Raw genomic sequence first — 25366 nt, forward strand, 5'->3', positions numbered from 1 at the left:
TGTGGCCCCGCATTAGGAATTTTCACATCAGTCATAATCTTATAGAAGTACAGCCAGGTGTACCAGTACCTAACAGATTCTGTGGGTGATTTTTGCCCGGGTGCATTTTAATGTACCTTCAGGTTTGTTATAATAAAATGTAGGAGTAGCAGTTTATACATGTTTCTGTTACAATGGCTTATAGTTAGCAAGAGTTATTCACTACTGTCCTAGGTAAAAACCAGCTTCCGTTCTGAAACATGATTCATCTTCACGAGCATTTAGTGCTAACTTTTCATCAGAAGTATTATATTTAATATATTACTTTAATTATATTTAATGTATTACCATATTGGCAAAGACTTTTTTTAAAAAGCTGATGCCGAAGCCTAAATATAAAGTAATATTTAAATGCTACTTTTTAGTGCAATAGCAACAATTAGGACTTAGAGTGGGCCTGATTATCTAAGTGTTTATTATATGATAGACACCATGCCCCGGTATTAACTGTATTATCTATACTGAAAAGCTTGTTATCTGATTTCCAGAATATAAAATGGGAACATAATACAAATATTGAGTCGGGAGCCAGTTCAGTCAATAATGTGCTTGTCACACAAACATGAAGATTTGAGCATTAATTCACAGAACCAACATAAAACCAGGATTTTCAGCTCATGTCTCTAATCTCAGAGCTTCCATGGAAAGACAGGAGGCAGAGACAGGAGGTTCTTTAGTAATGAATGGCCTTATGGACTGGCCTATACAGTGTATTGGCAAACAAGTGCCCCTGCCCCCAAACAAGGTAGAAGGTGAAGATTGATACTTGACGTCATCCTCTGACCTGTACACATGCACTGTGACACATGCACACCTGCCCTCTCTCTCACACACCTGAACTGTCTCTCACATACGCCAGTGCAAGCACGTCATACTCATAGACATAAATACGTACTATTCACAAAAGTGCAGTTTTGAAAAGCTGAGAGCTCTTTATATTATTAATCGTGAGAATTGGTAAAGTCAAAATGCTAATGTCATGTCAGCTAAACATGAAGCTGCTATTCCCCCCAGCATCCCATGTGGAACTGCGTTGCTTTTGCCCTTGTGATAGTTGTAACTGTGAGCACAGTTTCTCATTTAAAATCCATTCAGTTTGGGCAGAAATGACTGCTCAGAAGTTTGAATACTTATGCTGCAACCTGGGAGCTGGAGGATTCTAGTTTACTTTTTAGGCTCCAGGCAAAGAGAATTTTTCCACATAAAAAACATGTTGTGAATGCTTTTTGAGTGGGTTTTGTTATTAGCTTAAAGTTTCTTTTAAGATATATTGGGAGGACTTTGAATAAAAGCCTGGGGTTGAAAAGTAAGTCCCAGCTTACAAAGCTGTGTGATCTTGTCAGGCTGCTTTTTGCAGTCAACAGGGAGTCTTTGGGAGAGCAGAGTCCGTTGCTGATTTGATGTGTACAAGAAGTCTACCTGAAACAAAGAATATCCACACAGTGTATTTCCACCCTGATCTGTGGGGGTTTCTGGGCACCCAAGTTATTCCAAGCTCATTTTCCCTTTTAGCAATCCTGACATAATGTGTTTGGTTCTCTTTCTTCAGACAAGGTCTGAAGACAAGGGTTTATATGACTCCACTGTCGTCTCTAAATTTCTGAAGATTATTCTAAATTTTGAGATCAAAAGATACTGGGTAGGCAAATAAATACTAAATCTTGAACATTACTATATTAGCTCCTTCAAAAAGGCAGACATTTTTAAGTTAGAGAGTTTATGATATTCATAGCACAGGCATGTGTATAACCCTTTCATCAAAGCAGATCTAAAAGGTTTCATTTGCGACATGCATATGAATATTCTTCAACACTAATGCTTATAAAACTGATTTTTAAAGTTTATTAAAATGTGAACATGTATCTAAATCTGTTTATGGTATTGCAATCATTTCACACATGGATAATATGTAAACACTAGATGTGCATTTCTGGAATCTGAAAAGTCCAAGATAAAGTTACCAGCAGGTTCAATATCTGCTGAGGATATCTGGGTCATCACTGTCCCAAACAATGTCACTGCTTCAGGTTGAAGGGATATTTCCTCAGTGATGCGAGGACTGGAGAAGGACTGTAAACCTGATCTTCAAAGATCCTAATTTTTTATTGGAGGACTCTGCTTCATGATTTTATCACTTCCAGAAAGCCCTGCCTATCAATATCACTATTATGTTTCAGTATGTAACTTGGCAGAGGCTGGCAATACCCATAAAAATTGGGTTTTTTATGGGAGGAGCTTATATTTAAAGTTTTGAAACAGATATTTATAATTGCTTCCTTTCATTATTACCGTCTTTAACTAGCCCATGATGCAACTCAAAACATCTTTCTTACTAATGCATCATAGACTTTTCTTGGTTCTGAGGAGCTTACTGAGAGAAGTCACTCAATAAATATTGGTTTCCTTGACAATTTAGTGATTCTATTACTGCTACCTACTACCTAGAATCAGTAGAAAGTATAAGTGAAATAATGCATTTAAAACCCTAGAATGCCTGTCACCCAGGAAATGCCCAATAAACACTGGACACTACTATCATTACTGCTATATGTTTTACTGCTCTTGTAAACAAGTTTTTGTCCCTCAAAAATTTTTGAGATGATCTATGGAAAAGTTATTGATATTCAAATAAGAAAGCTGCATGTGTTTAGAGTTGTTTATAAAGCAAAAGAAAATATTAGCACTTGATAAATGAAAACCAGACCGTAATAAAATTACATATTTCAACAAGAGAAACATGTTTCCTTTATATGTGAATTCAGAATATATCTTCTGGTGTTAGATTTGCATAATAGAAACAGTTAAAAATCTTAGTGTAAGTAGTATAGATGATAGATGATGGTGATAACATTGTGATTATTTATGAGATGGCAACTCACAGCTTTAGTAAGTGAACAGCACACAAATTCACCACTTTTGAGATAAATGCAACTAAAACAGTTAATGAAAACCAGAGGTAGTTTTCCGTAATATTTATTCTTCTGCTCACCACAATGAGATGCGCTGCTCCAGTCCTGGTGAGGCCTTTCTTCTGTAGTTAATCCTGTACCAAATTAATCCCATGTCAATCACTGAAGACGACTGTCCACACATGTGCGAGTGTTCGCCAGTTTCATACCATGGCCCTGCTGTGAAATAGCTTCTTCTGTTTTTTCAGCCCATGTATAGAAAATTGATGCACAGTCTATAAGGAAAAAACGTGAAAATGTTTTTATTTTACTTTTTATTGCATATGTTTTCAATTTTTCATATGCTATATTTTTATCATATTCTTTGCCTCTCAAAAGCCACCCAGTTCATCCCCACCAAGCTTCATGTTGTTCCTCTCAAAAAATAAAAATAAAAAACAATGAGAAATGGAAAACACTATGGGTGGTGTCAAGTAATGAAGACAGACAGGGAGAGGGTTTACAGTGAGCCTCCTAATAAAGAAGGGAAGGAGAGCTCTGGCAGTCTACCTGCTTCCTCGCCAAGTGTGACAGTGGCCGTGGGTCCCTGGGAAAGAGCAGTTCTTCAGGTTGGCTGGAGTCTTAAATGAACGGAGGTCAGCTATGAGGATGATAGAAGGGGGGGCAGTGAGGAAGAACTAGGGGCCTTGGGTTTTAACCTGGAGGCTGAACCCCAAGTGGATAGACTGGGACTGACATAGCAATATTTTTAAAAACCGGGAAAGTAAATTAATACAACTTCAACATTTTCTAAAAGAATTTTAAATGTAGTGAATATGAATAAATGATACTTCGACTTCAAATAATTAAAAGCATTTTTTCCAAAAAAGACTAACTTCAAAGGTTACATATATTCTTTCTCTTATCAACTCAATAAATATTCTTTCCCTAATTTCTGGTTCTTTCTTTACTTGCGAATAATCTGTGGGCACCTTGTGTGGGGATTATCTAGCTCTTAAATTCTATTTACAAAAACAGCACAGGCAGCTGGGGAGATGGCTCCATGGTTTAGAGAATGTTCTGCTCTTGCAGAGGACCTGAGTTGTGTTCTCAGCACTCATGCGAATGCGCTCACAACTGTCTGCCTTTAACTCCAGACCCAGGGAATCTGAAGCACCTAACTTCACAGGGTGCTCATATGCACATCATTTAAAAAAAAAAAAAGTAAATCAAAGCAGAAAAATTTTATTAGACAATATACCTCATTTTTCTGGAAACCAAGGTCTATTTATTTATTTTTTTGAGTTCCATCCAATTATTTGTTGAGCTGATCTCATTTGTCTTACAGTGTCCACAACATCAATCATTGATGCAGGCAGACAGCACAGTTCCTGTAACACTTCCAGGCTTTCACATTTCAAGTTAATTATGTACAATAGTGACACAGTTTAATCCTTTTCTTGTTTATTTTTTAAATACAGAAAGCTCTTTTATTTTTTTATTTTTGAGCAGCAATAAAGACACATACTTTAATTTGTCCCAAGTAGCAGGCAAGATGGGAATTTTAGCCTTAGAAACCTGAAGGAATTTCACAATTTCAGGCTTATTAAAAGCCATCTAATTACAGCTGCTTGGATGGCAACTTTCCCCTACGTGGGACTGAGCCACTAGCGTAAAGATGTGTTATTACTCAACTCCTGTTTCAACTGATAAGCAAGAGAAGAGAAAATAAATTTTTAACTGGTGGTTGTTAGTGGTGTTTGTTTGCTTTGTTTACATTTTTATTCAGGAAGCCAATCAAATATTGAGTAAGAAAACCCTGGATATGAGTTTGTTTTCTGTCGACGGAGTCATATTAGATTATGGGATGTTCATTATTTTTACAGTATATGGAGACAGAATTTGTTAATGAATTCACACTTCAGTATTCTGAATATATAGGGAACTGTGTCTCCTGTGAGTTTTTTGATGTTAGAATTGGGGCATGAGATATAGATTTCTGAGAAGTTACTAAAAAGAATTTTATTTCTCTATTAACTATTTTTAGTGTAGAATTTGAAAGGAAAATCTGGAATGGGAATTACTTTTCATCAATAGATAAAATGGAATAGGTTTATTTCATTTACTTATTGCATCAATTACAATACTCATTGGCATTTCGGAAATTGTGCATGCATTCTTTCATTTCATTCTTATAAAGTGTTGGCTTGACGACATTGTAACAATAACATTCCCATAGTATCAATGAAAACGGACAATCTGAGTGGTTTTTATACACGTCTCCTACAGGCTACACCATGCTAGGTTCTGATTATCTCATTACTAGATGAAGCTTTTGAATAATCGCATCCTTATGAATATAAGCCATGTCTGCAGTGACCTCAGAGCTGCCCCCAGGCAAAAAGCTCCCTAACAAATGAGTTTCTTCTAGCACAGGAAGTTATAGCCTCCCCAAGCTGTGCGGTTGTTCTTGCAGTGAATGTATAGCCAGGTTGGCTCTCCAGCTCCTTTTCTGGGCCCATTTTCAAAGCTTCCCTCCCCCAGCAGTCCAGAGGGCAAGTCAGACAGAGGAGGGCACAATGTGGTGAGGAGACCCTAGTTTACAGGGACTTTATATGTTACTCATTTGTCAGCTCTGATGGACTGTGGTGACCACACAGCAAAGAATGCATTTGAAAACCAATTCTGAATTCTGCAAAAGTGAGGAGGATAATTCAGGTCACAGCTACATCAAGAAATTCAGGAACACTGTGTCTTGGGAGGGAATTCTTGTTTCTCTTGTGTGTTGCAAGGGAACTTCTTCATTGTAGCATCTCTGATGCAGCTAGGAGTAGTGTCATGGCTCAAGGCAAAAAAAAAAAAAAAAACCCTGCATCCTTCGAAATTAAATAAGTTTACTTGTTACTTAGTGTTTATTGTTATACTTCTGGTCCAAGTGTTGTCAGGAAAGTAAACTTTCTGTGTATTCTATCATGTAGAAATTTCTATTTAGGACTTAACCACCAATTCAGTGTTTGGGGATTTTGGTTTTGTGTGTAGTGGAGGATAGAAGGGGAATGGTTTTTTTTTAATATATAATAGATAGCCATTATCTGGCATTAGTTTCTCAGTTCTTCTGCATTAAAAATGGAATGAACTTGTTTTCTGAAGTATAGTTTATTCTAACAACGTGTAGAGTTTGAAGGGCCGAGTGTTCCATGTTCTGGTGTTACTCTATGAGGAGGAACAGTGAAAGCTCTTCCAGCCATGTTGCTCCACCTCCAGCACTGCCAGGAAGTGTTTGCCTTAGTTGGAAGGAAGGGACCTCCCCTCCATGGCTGTTGCTGGTCTCTCTCACTTGCTCCATAGAGAACTGCTTCCTTCCCATGAGCAGACACTTGCTAACTTCTTATTAGCATTGGTTTTCTTTACGTTGTTTTGTTTTTAGCCTTAGTGGCTTCTAGTTGAGCTTTGCAGTATCAGCCCCACCTAATAAGTCTGATTTCAACAGTGAGAGGTAAAAGCAGTGGGAGCTGGCTTGCAAGAGCATTAGGATGTATCATTACTAAATCTAAGGGACTAAACAATTCTTTTTATATTAAAGTAACTTTGAATAAATGGATGAATTCAAGAAAGTCAAGGCTACCTAGAGATATCATCATGATGTGGTACAGAAGTGTGAACATTCCTCTAATGGTTACCTAATTCCATATTGATAAAATAATTCATGTACTGTTTTTTTTTTCATGCAGGTTCAGTGCAGAAAGACTATTACTGACCATTCATAACTACAAATATTCTTTACACATGTATAAATCTTTTCAAGTCAAATTATCTTCTGATCAGAAAAATTATAATCCACAGCAAAGTGAATGGGTTTTGTTATTATCTGGGCCTATAGCCTAATTAGTCCTGCTCAAATTAGTATGGAAGAAAGATTTTATTTTAACCCTGCCTTGACAAAGCAGCTCAGATGAAATATTCCTTGACGTTGCAATATCTTTTAAGGTTGTAAATTATTTCTAAGTCATTAATTTCTTGCTTAAGTATTCTTTAAAAGCACATATCTTCTTTCTTAGGAATCTTTCTTGTTATGTTAATATTCAAACACATGCACAAACAATGTTATGAAGCACTGTCCTTTTAACCTTATTTTTAGGTGAAGAAAGGGGCTACTGTCCGTGGGTTTGAACTCAAAGCTAATTATCCAAAGCTTTACTGACCTTGAAAAGAATGGAAGACGGGTGTGGTGAGGCACAGGCCTTTAGTCCTAGCACTACAGTGGAGGCAGAGGCAGGCAGATTTCTGTGAGTTCTGACTAGCTTGGTCTACATAGCGAATTTTAGACTAGTCATTGCTACAGAGGGAGAGCTTATCTAAAAAAAAAAAAAAAAAGAGTTGGTGGTGCGGACTCAGAGTTCATGCTGAAGTGTGTTATATTTACCTTGAACTATAACTAGAAATTACCAACAAATAAAATAATAACCTAAAAATTGCCTCATTCTGCCTGAGCTGGTACTTGCTGTATGTAGCATACTGACCCAGAAGAACACAATAGTGTGGCTCTGTCAAACATTTTTTCTACTTTATTTCTTTTACTATTAAATTTTATGTATATGGATGTTTTGCCTATATGTTAGTCTGTGTAGCACATGTGTGCCTGGTTCCCCCAGAGGGTATAGTAGGGAAGGTCTCAGGTTCCCTAGAACAGGAGTGACAGGTGTTTTTGAATTGCCATGTGGTACTCGTTATTGAACCAGGTCTTCTGGACAAATAGCCAGCTCCTACTCGCTGAGCTACCTCATAAGTCATACACCCCTATTTTAAAGACTTGAGTTTACAACTCTAGGTATAGTGGACTCAGAGCAACTAGGCTTTATCCTGAGCATGAGTAAGTAGCCAATGTGTCACTAGAAGGGATCCATTGATTGATGAGACTCGGTTTAACATGGGATTGGGCTATATGGACTCACTGTACATCTGGGACCAAGGCTTAAGGTTTTCACACATATGACCAGATGAAATATTCATTTTGGTACTGGAACTGTTTGCACAATTACTGCTAATTAGAGAGCATGAGTGGATCACTATACAAGAGATTCTAAAATTCTACTTATTTTATTAAATGGAATAAAGCAATAGAAAAAAATACAAGTCACTGATCTAAGCTGGTGATGAGCAGGGATATTAAAAAGAGCCAACTATTGTGTCGTCCCTGCAGAGGAAAGTGGATCTCTGTGAGTTCAAGGCCAACCAGGGCTGCATAGTAAGATCCCATCTTAAAAAAAAAAAGTTGCTATAGCAGGATCAATCTATCCTAAGAATTTTGCCATAGAATAGCACAAGCAAAGACCTTTGGGTGCTCTTGTCATTTTCATAACTCTTTTCTATGCCACAAAGAAGCAGTAAGCAAAAATGCAATAACCTAAGCCAAACCCTATCATTAAACAATTGAAAGAGGCCCCCTGACTCCATGTAAATAAAGAATGATGCAATCTAATTTGTCATAATTCTCTTTTCTTTCATTCCTCCAGTTTAATTTAGATTTCTATCCCCAGAGTCCCCAGAGAAACTCAGTTTATTCTCACACACTTAGCTTCTTAGTACACTATTGTGAGTGTTACTAATGCACATGCAGACTATTTTCTGAATAAAAGCATTAAAATTAAATAAACTAATATATATTCCTTCTGTAAAGTCACCTATCAATGTGAACAAATTTCATAGATTTGGCCTCCCAGAAGACACATACTAATTAAAAGTTTCTGAGAAGTTACTTTATAGCACCCAAATTCAGAAATCCCTTAGAGTGCATATTTTCCCAGGTTTGCTTGGAAAACATTCGTGAATATATCATACTGAAAACTGATGTGAAGCTGCCTGATGTTAAATGCAGTTTCTGTGCTGGAGTTAGTAGTTTTAGGATAGGGTATCACCTTTCCTACAGTGTCTTCACATCCAGTGCACAGCTCAGGAAAGCGTGTTGAATATAAGACTTAGTAGACACCAGATCTCCTGGGAAAGCAACCCTTGTATCTCCATACTGTAGGGCTGAGAGAACTTGTCTGACCCAGCATTCTGCTAGTGTGAGTAAAGAGAGGATCAGGATAGACATATATGTTCATTCTAGAACACCTTCTCACTAACAGCATCAAAATGGAAGAAGATCCTTGGCATTATTTTTAGGGTGGGGCTGATAGCCTGATGATCAGCATTCTCCAATATCACATTATTTTATTTTCGGTTTTCTTACTTTCAAAATACTAAGACATAAATTGGTGTTGATCTCAACCACTTGATAATCTTAAGGTACAAATGTCTTATTTCTATCTTTTGGAAGTTCAGTCATTATTCAGTAATAATCCATCACCCATAAATTTTATTATTCATAGTTTTTAAATAGTTAATTCATTTCATAATGACTGTCTAAAATTATGGCCTTCCATGTGGCTGTAATCAAAGGGTTGTATTTAGGCTAGCCTTGTATCTACAGGAGTTTGGTATTGGGGGAAAATCAGAATCTTTTATCAGTCATGAGCTGCCCGAACTCAAAACTGTTTCTTGGGTAGCTGAAATGGATGAATAATATTCCGACCAACAGTGTGTTTCATTTTCTGCTCAAAAGACTTTCCACTTAATGGTGGTCATAGCCTATATCCACGTGTTCATCTCAGGGTGAAGTGACTTCCATCTGAGTGTCATTATTGTTCTCGGGAGAATCAGTTATACAACGAGAATAAGAAAAGCAGTCAAAGTAATTGCAACTGGCAATCAGGGGAATATAACATTTTTAGCTTGGGAGCACATGTTCCAAGATAAAGAAAAAATATTTTTCTGTAACTCCAGGGCACATATTTCCCAGGGCCAGAAGGGACCATGCATGTGTTCTAGTGTTTCCTTCCACAGCATACTGATGTCCCTGTAAAGCATGGCTTTCTCTCCAGGGACAGGAAACTCATTATCTCTCTAGGAAACCTACTACCCTTTTGATTCTGATTATTTGAAAATGTATCATTGCAGCAGAGACACAATTCCTCTGTCTGTAGTTAACATCCTGCAGAATTGAAGCTGTGTCTCCGCACAGTAAATTAAGGCTCTGCAGATGCTCTCAGGTAGCTCTTATCCTCAACTCCCAATCTTTTTTCCTTTGCTCCTATAACATGTTTTCCTTTTCTAAAAGACTCACATTGGTTTTTTGTTCACTTCGGTAACTGGCCTTGGAGGAAACACAAATTGTCTCATCTCTCTCTTAAAGGTATTACAATAATAGAAAATTAATCTTTAAGTCAGAAAATCACAGTAAAGAATATCTCTACTCTTTAGTAAATATTGGAACTGGTCAAATTATGCATTCCTTTTAATCAAGAAGATTATCAAAGATAAATAAAAAAGATATGGAATTATGGTCAAACCTGCAATAATCAAGTTCAGCAAAAACCCAGTGTGTTACCTGTAATGGGTAGTAGTATATAGGAGTTTCAAATGTGGCCTGAGTCCTGGCTACAAAGACAGGTATATGTGGAGGCTACATATGAAAAGAAGGAGACAGAGTATATTCTAGGATATAGATAGGAGAAAACATTTTCTGTCAGCTGAAGCAGGCAGTACCCAGAGATTAAGAGCTAAACAGAGTGAGATGAAATTAGAAAAGTTTAGTTTTAATTTGAAATGTAAGGGAAAGCCAGTGTTGCGCTTGCAGAAATCACAGTATTTGAAATTGTGTTTTAACCCTGTTGTTGTTGTTTAGAAAAAAACAAATGTGAAGATTATACAATCATTCTGCAGGCAGTTGTTGCAGTCCATGGAGTGGTTCATGTGTTGTAACCTTGTGAGTCTTAAATGAGATTTTACTAGCTGGAAGTTTAGACACAGGAATAGTAAAAAGACAGACCTCCTTCACCAGTGTGGACAACTTGGTGTACCTTTTCTTCATCTTCTTCTTCCTCCTTTTTTGGTTTTTGTTTGTTTTTTTGTTTGTTTGTTTGTTTGTTTTTTGAGACAAGATTTCCCTGTGTATCTCTGACTGTCCTGGAACTCACTCTGTAGACCAGGCTGGCCCCAAACTCACAGATATGCACCTGCCTCTACCTCCCTGAGTGCCGGGATTAAAGGCATGTGCCACCATTTTTCTTCTTTTTCTGAAAAGATGATCAAAACAGAAATTAGTTTATACTATTTCTTGAGATTGACTGAATGGATTTAGATGATGTATAAGTAGCTAAACCTACAATGGATTTGCTATTATGATATTCCACTTTATAATGCATCTTTAAGACTTAAGCATTTTTTAATTAACGTTTTATCTGGAAATGGGGTAAAATGAGAAAAAGAGAATATAACCAAATTATTTGATAATCTTTGCAAACTATCTATTGCTAGCATAAGTGGGCATGCAGAAAATCTTTGAGAAAATGAATTCTACAGGCATCTGGGTGATTTTTTTTTTTTTTTACATTATTTGGTGTTTTGTCACATTAGAAGGACACAATATATGTTGCATAGTTTAACATGATGTCCTGCTACTATTTATTCTTAATCTGGCCTAAAACCTAAACTGGAACATATTGAAACTCCTACGGCTGTATATGGGATAGTAACATAATATCACTGTTAAACCCCAGCCATGCTGTTCCCTACTGTGAGTTTTGTCAACTTGTTGACTAATAACTTCATGTTTTGCAGGTATCCCAGGAAGTGACTATGTGAATGCAAACTACATAGATGGGTATAGGAAGCAAAATGCCTATATTGCAACACAGGGATCGCTTCCTGAGACATTTGGGGACTTTTGGAGAATGATATGGGAGCAACGGAGTGCCACAGTTGTCATGATGACAAAGCTGGAAGAAAGGTCAAGGGTAAGGATGAGTGTCTACTTTTTGAAAATCCTCCTTTCACAGTCTCTGTGCTGTGCATTCCATTCAATTCAGGAGCTACTTTTTCCCTAAGGTAGCACTCTTGACAATCAGTCATTGAAAATGGATGTCAAAAACTCTGATTAAACTATTTTTCAAAACTCTTCTGCCATGCTCCCCACCCAGCCCAATTCTGCATGTCCTTCAGCAGGGTCTATCCAGGCCCAAGCCAGCCCACAAGTGTCATTCTCTGCCCCAACCTCTTCTGTCACTGCCAGACACAGAGCTCAGAAACCGAGTGCAAATGCCTAGATCTCGTTCACAAATACAAACAACATGAAAGATTGAAGCAGCATCTCCACCACCACTCTGAAATCCACCACTCCTATAGAGGCGTGCACCAATTAGGGTTACCGAGACGAAACTGAATTTAGAAGAACTTCATCCAAGAATTCAAGGATGTTCAAACTCTTTGGAGGAAGGACGGGTATGGTGTCTCATGTTCTTATCACAACACCCAGGAGGCTGATGCAGGATGCAGAGTTTGATACATGTGCCAGCCAGGGATACCTAAGTAGATCCTCCCCTAAAAAAATCAGACAGAAATATAAAGCTTCTAAGTCTTCTTTAAAAGGAAATTCTCACATGTTAGGATAGTCATCATTGGTACCGTGAAACAGAAAGTGATATCTGAGGATATAATCACTTTGGTTAGAGAAAAATGAATATTAGCTATGAACAAGAACCCATGGAGATTTTCACCCATATGTACTTCCAGCATTTCACCGTTTTCTTTCTCATAGTCTGTGTACAAGTTCTAAAATTCCTTGAAAAGGTGACATACTTAAATTATTGAAATTGGCACAGTTTAACTTGGGGTAGCCAGAGAATAATGCATTTTAAAACATAGCTGAGAAAATGTGTGGAGGGCATTTATGAATTTAGGTTTTTCCAAAATGACTAGATTTTAGTAGCAAGTCATTGCTCGTTAAGGTCTATGAGAAGAGTTTCAGTCATCATATGGGTTCAATATTATAGTCCACAGAACATTAGGTAAATACTGTTGGTTTGGAAATCTAAAACATAGCACACAGGCAGTATGCCATTATCCCTAGGGAATGCACAGCTTCCAAGTGTGGCTGATAAAAATCAAGTTTAACCTTGAGAATTTAACAAATAGGTCTCTGAATTCTGTTACTGAAACAAGGGGAGCATCCATGCTGACTTTGAGACCTGAGGTGAAAGGTTTCTTTCTCTTCCATCAAGCATGCTTACAAGCTAAAACCCAGTTTCCCATCTAAGAGACAAATAAGATACGTCATGTGTTCTCCCAAGTTTACTGTATGGCCGTGTTCCTTAGCCCAACTGTATCGATGTCAGGAGAGTTTAAGACTGCCCAGTAATTTATCTGGTAAAAATTGATATATAGGAAAACACTAGAAATATACAAGGCTATCTTAATGTTGAGAAGTAAAGTGATGAAGTATGGTGCTGTTTTAGCAAAACTAAAGCTGAGATCTTTGAAAATACCTAAATTCCATATAAACTGATATAGAAATGTCTATGGCTTTGAAAACAGTATTTGTTTTATACTTTACATACAAAACCCAGTAAGCATGTAAATGTACTCAAACCCCTGAGTATCCCCAATCCAAATGATCCTTAGATATATATGAGTTAATAATTATAACAATATCTAACCTAGTAAGTGTGATAATATTTCATTAAAAACCCATTTTTTTAAATGATTGCTTCTATGAACTTTGCTTTTCCTGTAAATAAATCCAGAACTTTCAAGTCACCGAAAGTCATTCTGAAAGCGAGGTCAGAGAGAGGAATTGAAGGCCAACATTCTAGTACGATAATGCATGTCCTTCCTCATCAGGTCATCCACTATGTCACGCCTATGAAGCTGAGAGAGCTGAACTATTCTAGTACAGCAGGCATGTAAATTGCCCAGACCAGGTTTGCTCTGCCTAGAGATACCAGCTGGTAACAAGCAGTCATTTGCAAGAGCTGTTTTCAGTAAAACACACATTTTATCTTGACACTGCAGGCCTTCATTAAACTATGCACAGAAACTTGTTTTGAAATAACCAAATGAAATTCTGCCCCTTTTCTTCCTAATTGCTTCTAATAATAAAGTTAGTTCTAACTGGGCCCACTGCGGCTGCGACATCTGATGGTAATGAGCGGTTCCTGGCGGAAGGCATTGTGACTTAAATACCTGCAGTTTATCTTTGTGTTGCAGGCCACCTCTCCTCCCCCTCAAACAGAGGAACTTATTTGGAAGTTACTAAATGAACCTTTGTTTGTTCCCTCCATTAATTACTCTTTGGTCTTGCAAGTTTGGCGGTTTGCTTTATTAAATGGCCTAAGGAGGTCAATTAAATTGCTGTCCTGTGACTTTTATTCTGTGGTGGTTCAGCATGTACCCAAGCTTGTGATGGCTTGCCTTAGCCAGTAGGCAGCTGGGCAGTCTCAGTCATCATCCATTTGACAAGACAGCAATGATTGTCCCGACTCCACAACATCCAGAGCCCTTTGTTTGTCCTTCCAGCACATTTTGGAAGAAGGACCAAGTCACCAAGCAGATTTAGCAGAGCACTGGTGGTTCAGATGATCTCATCTGTTTGTCGGTCATCCTCCTCCTGTCTTCCTGCTTCACCTTTCCCTGCCCACTTGTTCTTTCTTCTATCACAGCAAGAAGAAAAGGGAATGGATTTCTGGTGTTTCAGACAAGAATGTGCATTGAATTTCACTCTAACAACAATGTTATGTATAGTGGTTAAGAGTTACAGGGATGTATAGCTCCATACTCTGGAAATCTTGAATGTTCCATGCCTGACATGAGACCTCAAAAGAAGGTTTTATTCCCAAGAGCCAACCTCAAACCAAATATTGAGCTAACTAGGTTCTAGGCTGATCACTGAAATGCCATTACTAAATGAAGGCTCAGAATTTCAGTGATATTCAATGCAATTCATTTGAAAAAGTATACCCATGTGTATATATCTGGGGTAGGGGTTGTACACATGGGTCCATGTTAATGTCAGTTGTGGTGCAGCAGGATACATAGTTCAGAACTGTCACCAACAATTTGAGTTCACTTGTGCTTTAGGGACCTCCATTCCTGCAACACTAAGTTTTTTACTTTGCCACAGAAAACAATTTCAGGATGAGCCAGTGTGAAGTACAGTTGTAATTTATTAAAAGACAAATTTAACAGTTTTAATAACAAGGGTTTATAGAAAGGTAATTCAGGATAGGTAAGACATACTCAAGCATGGGTATTAGCTTTTCAAAGCAGTAGCACTTGAGTGGCCATATACGCCCTTTTGGTGGCTTTAAGGTTGTATCTCAAATGGTTGGTTAAATCTTTCCCCTGCTTTCTGGTAACTGAGATTATAGGTGGTTCCAAAAGTGTCTCAGATGGGATTATTATCTGGTAAGATAAAACCATGGGCCTAAAGAACAGTGTAGGAGATTAAGATATATATTTGATGTAAATTCGGGTTTCTGGTAAGATTCCTAGAAAATTATAGTTCTACAGCTGTGAAGAACGGTCACATAGGCTTAGTGAGCCCTAAGGCAGGCTCACTGCTATTTAACATTCTAATCTGAAATGTCTTTATCTAAAAAGAAATATTTTATCTATATTTGCAACCTTAATATTATCCTGGGATTCTTGTTGTCAGCAAATGACAGACCTCAGCCTAATTCAAGAGTAAGGGGATGTTCTCTTTTCCTATGTCTCCATCGCCCTCCCCCCACATGCTTCCATTCTGACTCATTAATATTTCATGAATGAGAATATTTACTGTCTACAGCTTTTGTGTCAGGAATTAAAAAGAAAGGGAAGACAACATGCCATTATACATGGGGATACCACCATCAGAGGAGAAAGTGTCATCAGGAACATGGTTGTTTGAAACAGGTATACTTTGTAGTCAAATGTCTTGGCCTACACCTCAACTCTAGTCTTTCCTAATAGGTGCATGGAAGCTATCATATTACTTGGGCCCTCAAATTCTTTTTCTTTTGGATTACATGCAAATGATCCAACAATGCAGCTCTTCTCTTTACCACTGGAAACAGTTTCAGGATGAAGTACAGTTGAAAGCCTCAGCTATAGTTTAGTTAGAGTGTTGCTTCCTTCACTATTTTTGCTTCAAAGCTGGCTTCTAAATACCATTTTTGTTTCCCAATTAAATTAATTTGTTTCTCTGTGATTAACAGTGAAGAGTGAACAACCTCATAGAACTACCATACTTGTTAATTTCCATCCACCTAGCTGGTGGCTCAACTAGAGATGGCGTATAGACTGCCACTGCTTTTTGTATTGGCTTTCCTCTCTGGACATGTTCTCCAGAATTCATATCTTAACAGAGTGGATTTGTTAATTTTTTCTGAAAGTATATTTTGCAAAGGACATTCTCTCCTGCATTTTTCTTTCATTGCAAGATGATACAGGATGAAAACCATGAGTCATACAGGCATGGGTTACATGTAGTGATAGCTGTCACTGAGGATAATATGGACCACATTTCTGTTTATTTCAGTTTGCATTCCCTCTGAAACATATTTTCTTACAGAAACTGATCTCTTTCTCAGCTTTCTGTTTTGTCTCTGTCTGGTTCACCTTCTGGATGCCGATGATTTACCAATACTACTGTGACCTCCACAGTCAGGACCTGCCCCTGAGAGAAAAGCCATGCTCAGTTGTTTAAGCTGCAAGTCTCATTGGCCTGTTGCTAAGAAATTGACAGTTCTTAGCATTTGAACAGTCAAAGCAGTCCTTGCAGAAGAGCAATGCTGTCTGGAATCCAGGTTGTTCAAGTGGAAAATTCAAGTTCTTTGATTTTTTCACGTGTATTGACTCTCTTCATTCTCAGTCAATATTTGCGTTCTTTGTGCATATAGTTATCTTGCTTCATTTCCTACAGAAACATAGTGAAGACTGTTTATTTTAGCTTACAATTCCAGGCTGTGGTTCATTATTACCTGAAAGTCAAGTTTGAAGCACCCATCACATTGTACCGAGAGTCAAGAGTTGAAAGCAATCCATACATTCACTTCTGTCACTTTTCTCTTCTTCCACAATTCAGGACCTCCTGCCTTTCTAGGGAATGATGTGGGTCTTCCTACCAGAATAGCATAAACAAGATACTCTCCCATAAACATACCCGAAGGCCTACCTGATTTTGAAATCTCTCATTGACAACTTATTCCTAGTTGATTCTATGTTATGTCAAACTAAAAACTAAAACTAACTGTCAGCCAACACAGAAAATAAAGGTGTGCTCTGAGTGGTTTTGATGAGTTTCACTAGGGTAACTCAAGAAACTAACAAACAAAAAGACTAAAGTCTAAGGTTTTTAAAACTAAAATATGATAGCTGCCTGAAATCCACAGCTCATTTTAAAACCACTGGAGAATGTGCTGTGATAAAAGGTACTGTGAGTTTTATTTCAGTTTCCATTGGAACTGCCAAGTCCTCTCAAGTTCTGCATAGTTCATTGATTCTGTAGCAAGCCATTTTCCTGCCCTAGAATGTGGTTTCTAATTGTTTCCATGTTTCATATTATGCCAATAAGCACATGGATTGGTCTGGGCAACCACATGGAGGAAAGAAAATCTTTGGAAAAAGTGAAGCAATGTTACAGTAAAACGTATGCAGCTGGCAATTTCACTCCAAGGGTGTTATTTGTGGGTGACTGAGTGCACAGTTGGCAGCCTCTCCTGAAGAATTAGTCTCCGAGGTAGGATTGGCCAAGGTGATTCCTGGCTCAGGAAATGCCCTTATTCACTGGATGATTGTCTATTTTTTAACTTTTTCCTTCAACTGTGTTCTTTTGACTGGCTTCTACTTTATCTCCCATCTAGTGGTTGATAAGATAGGGAAGACTGCTTAGAAAATGCTTGAGCAGCCTTCCCAGTGTTCGAGGCTGAAATATCTGGGAAGAGATTTAAAGGACATCTGTCATTTTCTAGATCTCAGTCGCCAGCCATGGTTAATTGCTGACAGATGAAACTATTGCTATTGATACTGTCTTTCAAACCTTACAGTATCAATTGACCAAGTTACAGAGAGCTCTTGTGCTGAGAGTTAAGGCTATAAATGTTTGAAATAGGAAGAGCAATGTTGCCACCTGACATATATCAGACATGATTTGAATCGTCAATCAGTTTTTAAAATATAGTTCTAGAAGTGAAAAATTCTATTCTCTCTCAAAATATCCATATTGTATTTTCCATTATAATTTATCGAATTATGGAATCAATTGATAACACCCATTACTAGTTCAGATAAAATGCTTTCTGTAACACTACCTTCATTGTTGCTTAGGTCAGAAGATATGAAAATCCCTTATCACTAAATCTTGGGGTGTGTGTGTGTGTGTGTGTGTGTGTGTGTGTGTGAATGGATAGAGATTAGATGCTGTCAAGGCATGGGAGACCAGGCTGCTCTTCATTCATCAATGAGTTAATATTTTGGAACGTAACATAATCAAAACTTTATATTTAGGCAATGGACTAGTTCTAACCTAGTGATCACTCACTCCTTTAGTCCTTCAGTGTGCCTTTTGTAAATATCTCCAAGAAGCAGGGTGAGATGGAGACATGTTCCTATTTTGCCTTGTGTCTTTAAAAACAATTGTGAGCAAGAAGCAGAAAAAATAAGAAAAGAAAAAGAAACCAGACTCTGGTCAAAATTTTTCTTCTTGTTTTTTAAAAATAAACCTTGAGCTTATTTTCTGAGCCTGACGTCCTTCAGGGTTAAAATGTGACAGGATCGCACTGGAGATTATAAATGGCAGAGTTGTTGTTTTCGATGTTGTTATCGGTTTGGAAAGCCTGGCCATGGCCAGTGGCAGACTAATGCTTGGCTTCTCTGGTTGTCAAGGTTCAGTGAGTTTAATGGAGAGCAAATGCTTTCCAAATGCCAGGTCTGTGTCTTCTTCCAGATAGAACTGGAAGCGCCAAAGGCCTTGAACATTTAATTTCTCAGACTGTAGCCTAAACCCTGCCTATCTAAGGCAACAGAAACTGCTTTTTTCCTTAAGCAACTTTGGGAGCAGCAGCACAAACATTGCCTCTGGAGTCTACATGATGTATGGGATTGTTTTGAAAGTTCTGGATAGTTAGGGTAAATGGGACACTGGCAAAAAAAAGGTGTGATGCTCATCTTGGCAACCAAACGGATGTCTGGGGCATTATCTAGCAAGTTCCACACTCTTGCTTTTCTCATGTCAGTGTCCGATAAAAGAGAAAGAATCCAGCCATTTTCTGGATACTGATTAGCTCACCAAATTTCATCCTTCATTTCCCTTGCCATCTTCACTGCTAAAATGCCAGCCTACAGACTCAGGCCCAGTGTCAGCTAAAGCCATTTAGAAACATGACAATACATGTCAAAATCTCCACTGGAGAAGGTAATATACAGTTAGTTCCCAGTGACTGTGTAAAGCTTACTGTCACCCTAGTCATGTCATGTCTAGTATTCCTACACTAGGTTAAGTTAGTTTTTATGCATGGTAAAGTAATCTCCTTCACAACCCATATTTAAGGGACAGTATATTTATGATTTTTCTGTTTTCTGTCAATGTAATTCTAGCATGGATGATGTTCAATTAACATGCAGTTTATATATGGCTTTGTAGTGCTGTCTCTATTGACTGGTCTACAGAAAGTGTTCTTGAATAGTACTTCATCAGCTAATGGAACAGCTTGATAATTGTGATACTTGACTGTAGCTGGTTCAAAGATTATGGCTAAACCAGAGACAGAATTGATTATAGGGCTATTTGGGTACCAACTTGCTCCTTGGGAGTAACTAGTGATGAAATAAGTATTCTAAGGGCCCAATAACTCATTGGGAAATACTAATATCTAGGTATTAATATCACATAGTTATCTTTTGGTTTTAACAAAGTACCTAAGCTGTGGTGACTACCTTTTTAAGTCACAGACAAAGTTCAGAGAAAGCCTTCTGTATCAATAGCTAGCAGATACGTCAAGCAGTAAAAGAACAATTTTTAAAATCTGACAAGTGATTCAGAAAATTTTAGAGTGTTTCATGAACTGGTAAACTGTTTTGTCGCATATAATTTGGATGATTGAGGGAATCATTTTTAGCCTTATGATTGTAAAGTGGAAAAGCACTCGTGTCCGCTGATTGGATATTACTCACTTCATGTTCATGATGGCTTCTTAACCATCACTAAAGAGTGGCCAGTAAAGATAAAGTGAAAAGGGGAAGCATACAAACTTTGCAACTTGGGAAACTATATGGTCAAATACAATAATTGAATACAAAGCATAACACTGGCTGTAAATTAACAGAGTCATTCAACAAAATATTAACCAATCTGGTATTAACATGGTACTAGGAGAATTATTATAATTTATAAAAGTTAACTGCTCAGTATGTAATTTTTGTATTCACTAAAAATATACCCTGATATTTGTCTGAAACCTTTTTTTAAAATTTCAGGTCCTATGACTATTCAACAGGAAGAACAAATGTGACTTTGATTTATTTTATATAATGCTTCTCTAATTGCTTTCTGCCCCTAAGAGAAAATCCTAACTCGAATAGCCACTATGGCCGCAATTGCTCAATTTGGATTGATAGTTACTTTTCTCAAGTTATGGTATCTTAAACATTACTAGCTGATTACTTCAGGCCCTTCTTTGGCTCCTATAACTTTTGCCTTAGATTCACTTCTCAAAGTATCCAGCAACAAGTACATTTCAGACAAGGAATGCTAGAAATCTGGAGAGAAACTGTTTGGCTACAAGTAAACGGCAGTTGGTGTGCCAAACTTAGTAAGTCTTTAGTAGATTCAAAGAGCAGATTGTGTTTTCAGAAAGTGATGGACAATTTAAAAATAAGCCAATCTAAGCCGCAACATATCTGCTTATAAAGTTGATTGGGTACTGCAGTGTGCCACTTCTAAGACAAGGTGTATAGAAGTGACCATGAACTAGCATGAGAGGCTATCTACAAAACAGGGTGCTAAAACCCATTGACTGTACCAAGGCCTACCACATATGCCTAACAACAGGTTTTGTTTTGAATGCATTTAAATGATATGTATTGTTTTGAAATTTGAGGATGGTTTTATTAGAGTTTAAAAGGAAAACCGCAGAGCAGGCAAGCTGTAGTTCTTAGCTGCTGCTTGGTGGAGGGAGATGGAGAAGAAAGCAGAAGACAATGGATTTTGAGCACCTGAGAAGTCTGTGAGCAGCTACATGAGTTGAAAGCAGCAGGAATCTTTAGAGAAAAAAATGAGAATGTCTAGAGTCAGGGCAAACATGATTAGGATTTGGGTTGATATTCAAAGAAGAAATATAGAAAGGAGAAAAAAAGAAAAGTTACATTTTTTGAGGTAGAGCTCATAAATGTAAGCGGGCTCTGTGATCAGCGATGGGGGAGGGGGGTGTACTTATCTCATTAAGGAGAAAATTATTCCACCCATCACTTCAGCGTATCTTCAGGTATATGAGCTTTCCTCTGGTTTTTGTCATGCCTTAGTTATGAATTGGTCAATTTGATTAACTATTAAGGTGATGGAAAAGTAGAATGATATTGTAATGTTACAATCAGTGGGGCAGTTTAGAATGTCGTGTTTCTACCTAGCACCAGAGATAGAACACAGAACTCATTCTTGGGGTTGAGGAAGTAGCTTCCTTCTAATGGACCTCCATGAAACCCTTTTCCTTGAAGATTACATTTTGAATCTTTTTTTCTTTATTAGAATATTGTTTTCATTAGTTCTTTGAGGTTTGTATGTGTTTTGAACATCTTTACCTACTATTCCTCTAGTTCCTCCAAGATCCAGCCCTTCCCTACTTATTTTGTGTCTTTTTTCCTCAACCCACTAAGTCCAGTTTGATGCTGTATTTCAGGATGTGTGGTTGACTTAACATGATTTATGCTTTTAGAGAAAATAGACACTCCCTCTCCCATCAGCTCTCTACTGCCAGTAGCTCCTTGGCTAGCAGTGGAACTTCATGCCTACCTCCCTAAGATGTGGTTTGGCTTGAGTCTTCACTGGTCCTGTGTATGCAGTATAACCACTATGAGTTAGTATGTGCAGCTGCCCTACTATCACCAGAAGACATCATTTCTGCATCTTGCCGTTAGGATCTTCTCACCCACCTCTTTCAAGACACTACTTGAAATCTGGGTGTAGATGGAAAGGGGGTGTAGATTTTCCAGTTTAGGGCTGAGTATTTTAGTCTCTCTTATTCTCTACACCCTGATCAATAATGAGTCTCTATATTAATCATCATCTACTACTGCACATGGGTAACTCTATAGTAGGATTTGAAATCTTTTGGAAATATGCCAAGAGTGGTACACTGTATCACACTGATTCTGTAGTGCCCCGATAGTTTAAATCCCACTGGTGGTGAATAAATATTTCCCTTTCCATACATGGAGGCCAGAATTTGTACTCAAGTTTTTTGATTGTTTGTTTGTTTTTAATCATAAGCATTCTGATTGAGGTAAGAAGGAGCCTCAAGGTAGTTAATTTGAATTTCCCTAGTTGCTAAGGATGTTGAACATTATAAAAAATATTTCTCCTTCATTTGCATTTCATCTTTCGAGAACTCTCTGTTTAGATTCTTGCCATATTTTTAAATTTGGTTTTAATTTTTGAGTTCTTTGTACATCCTAAATAGGAATCCTCTGTCAGATATGTAACTGGTACAGATTTTCTCTATTTTATGGGATCTAATTTATTAATCTTTGATCTTAATGCCTGTGCTATCAGTGTCCTCTCCAGAAATCACGCCCTGTGCCAATGAACTCTGGTGTATTTTCTACTCTCTATTTTATCAGAGTATTGAGTCTTATGTTGAAGAGCTGAGAGATAAGGATCAGATTTCTTCTACCTGCAACTATCCAATTGGACTAGCATCCTTAGTTAAAATGTTAAGCAGGAATGGAGAGAGTTTACATCCTTGTCTTGTTTCTGATTTTAGTGGAAATATTTGAATTTTTCTCCATTTAGGATTCTGGTGACTGTGGGCTTCCTATATATTGTCATTATTTTATTGAGATGTGTCCCCTCTATACCTATTTTCTCCAGGACTTTTATTGCAATTGGACATTTTCTTTTGGGGTAGTTAATTTAGTTAGGGTTACTATTGCTGAAATGAAACCATAACCAAAAACAACTTGGGGAGGTAGGGTTTATTTTGCTTGCACTTCCACATCACTGTGCATCACTGAGGTTAGTCAGGACAGGGACCTAGAGGAAGGAGCTCAATAAGAGGCCATGGAATAGTGCTGTTTCCTGACATGGTCACTCTGTCTCGCTCAGCCTGATTTCTTTTGACACTCAGAACCACCAACCAGGGATGGAACCACCCTCAATGAGCTGGGCCTTTCCATATCAATCATTAATTAAGATAATACCCTCCAAGATTTCTATAGCCCATTCTTTTAGAGACATCAGTTGAGATGACCCTTGGATATCTCCAGCTTATGTCAAATTGGCATAAAATTAGCCAGGGCAAAGGTGAATTTTTGCCTGGGTTTACTGTCAGAATATCACTGCTGTTGTAAAAGGAATTTGGAAAGGTTCCTTTTAAAATTCTTTTTGTAAATAGTTTGAGGAATGTTGATATTACTTCTTTGAAGGTTCGGTAGCGTTCTGCAATGAATTCATGGATCCTCTGCACTCAATGTGTCTGGCACTGAAATCGTTTTGTTTATTTGTTTATTTTATTGCTTATTTAGAGAGTTTTGAACCACTCCTCTGTCACTGGATGTATGGATCTTTTTATTTTTGTCATCTTGATTTAATTTTCATAGGTTCTTTATAATCTAGAGATTCATTAGTTTGAAGGAAAATCTAAACCTATAAATCTCTAAAGTTAAAAAAATAGCATCATGAATCAAATGAACCTAGTAGATATCTACAGAATAATTCACCCAAACCAGAAAGTATACACAGTTTTCTCAGCAGCTCATAAACTCGCTTCAAAATAGACTACATATAAGACACAAAGCAATTCTCAACAAAAAATTAAAAGTTCAGATTATATTCTTCATTCTCTCTGATCACAGAGAAATAAAGCTGGGTTATACAAGCCACTGAAAATACACAAATATATGGAAACTATAGAACAAACTACTGAACAATCGGTGAAGGAAGAAATCAGAGAGGAAATTTGAAAATTCCTAGAATTAGATGAAAATGAAAACACAATGCACTAAAGCCTATGGAGCACACAGAAGGCAATCCTTAGAAGAAAACAGTATGTGCCAATGTTAAAACATGGGATATCTCAAATTAATAGCCTAGTAATTAACCAATTTGTGTATGCTTCCTTGGTGAAGACTGTTTCTGCCATGGTCAGCATCCCTTAGTTGCCTGCAGTGTTTATGTAAGGTTAAGGCCTCATGGGTTTTCCCTGGTCCACTTTGCCATTTCTACTGCTGTTATCCTTGTTCAGTTCTTATTTAGGTAGCTGCATTGATGAGACTTTATGGATGTAACTTCTGACTTTGATAGGAGACAGAGTCTCAAAGAAAGCATCCTGATCCTCTTACGATCTTTCCACCCCTTCATCTGCAATGATCTGTGAGCCTTAGGTTTAGGAATTTTGGTACAGGGTTCCTAACTCTGCATTTGGATTGGTTGTGGTTTTCTGTAATGGTCTCCATCTGTTGCAAAGAGAGCTTTCTTATATAGGGGGTGAAAATTACCCTTATTGGGATGGTCAGCCCTGAAAACATGCATAGAGGGAACATTACACCGACCAAGCCAGTGTATTTATATGTTTAGGGAAAAAGGACATATGCATGCACACATACGTATGTAACAGTGATACGTGAGAAAAGAGACCATGAATTCAAAAGAGGACAAGAAGGGATATATGGGAGGGTTTGAAGAAAGAATAGAAAGGGGAAAATGATGACATTAAATATCAAAAAATAAACAAAAATTTTCAAGAATAACTTACTGATGTACCCCAAATCCTTAAAATAAGCAAGAAATAGTAAATCTCTCGGAAACATCTATTTTCTCATAATCTCAAGCAGCATACTCTAATATTAGAATTGAAAATATTCATGTAGTATAGGGATAAGAATAAAATCCTTAAAGTATTTGTCTCTAAATTTCAGCTCTTCACCCTGTGAAACCAGATAAACTCTGTGCCAGGTAGACTGAGAATGAGTGAGAAGGGAAGGCCTTCCTATGTTGAGAGAAGACCAGCAATGGAATGTTTTTCTGCCATTGCTCTGTTCAGCTTGGGGGAAACCTCTTACTGAACACTGATACCATGGGTGTTTACATGCACACCATGAGCATAAAAAGTTATTTTATCTACACAACAAGACATCAACTTGATGTCTTTTTCATAATTTGAAACAAAAAAAATGTCTTTGGCTTGATTTTTATGTTTTTTTTTCCCCACATGAATTATTGTTCCTTAAATCGTGTGGCGCCCTTCAACTAGTATCTTGATAAGTTTGTCAGATATGGTGTGGGTTTAACAAATGGTCAGAGGATATATGGAAGTGTTCAACCTATGCTCGTCAGTATTTTTCTTTGAATAACTAACTTTCTTTTGTGCTTT

The 25366-nt window shown here is 37.5% G+C and overlaps 1 protein-coding gene across 34 annotated transcripts in view; it reads left to right on the forward strand.

Annotated features, from left to right (window-relative positions):
• Window positions 1–25366, forward strand: part of Ptprd (protein tyrosine phosphatase receptor type D) — a 2217081-nt gene that overhangs the window by 2146121 nt on the left and 45594 nt on the right. For all 34 annotated transcript variants that reach the window (XM_057783903.1, XM_057783917.1, XM_057783909.1 and 31 more), the window contains one exon: window positions 11589–11764. In XM_057783903.1, coding sequence (XP_057639886.1) covers window positions 11589–11764 — 176 coding nt within the window. The remainder of the gene's footprint in view (window positions 1–11588; window positions 11765–25366) is intronic.

This window comes from Chionomys nivalis, chromosome 11 (assembly GCF_950005125.1).
Source record: "Chionomys nivalis chromosome 11, mChiNiv1.1, whole genome shotgun sequence".
Lineage (NCBI taxonomy): Eukaryota > Metazoa > Chordata > Mammalia > Rodentia > Cricetidae > Chionomys > Chionomys nivalis.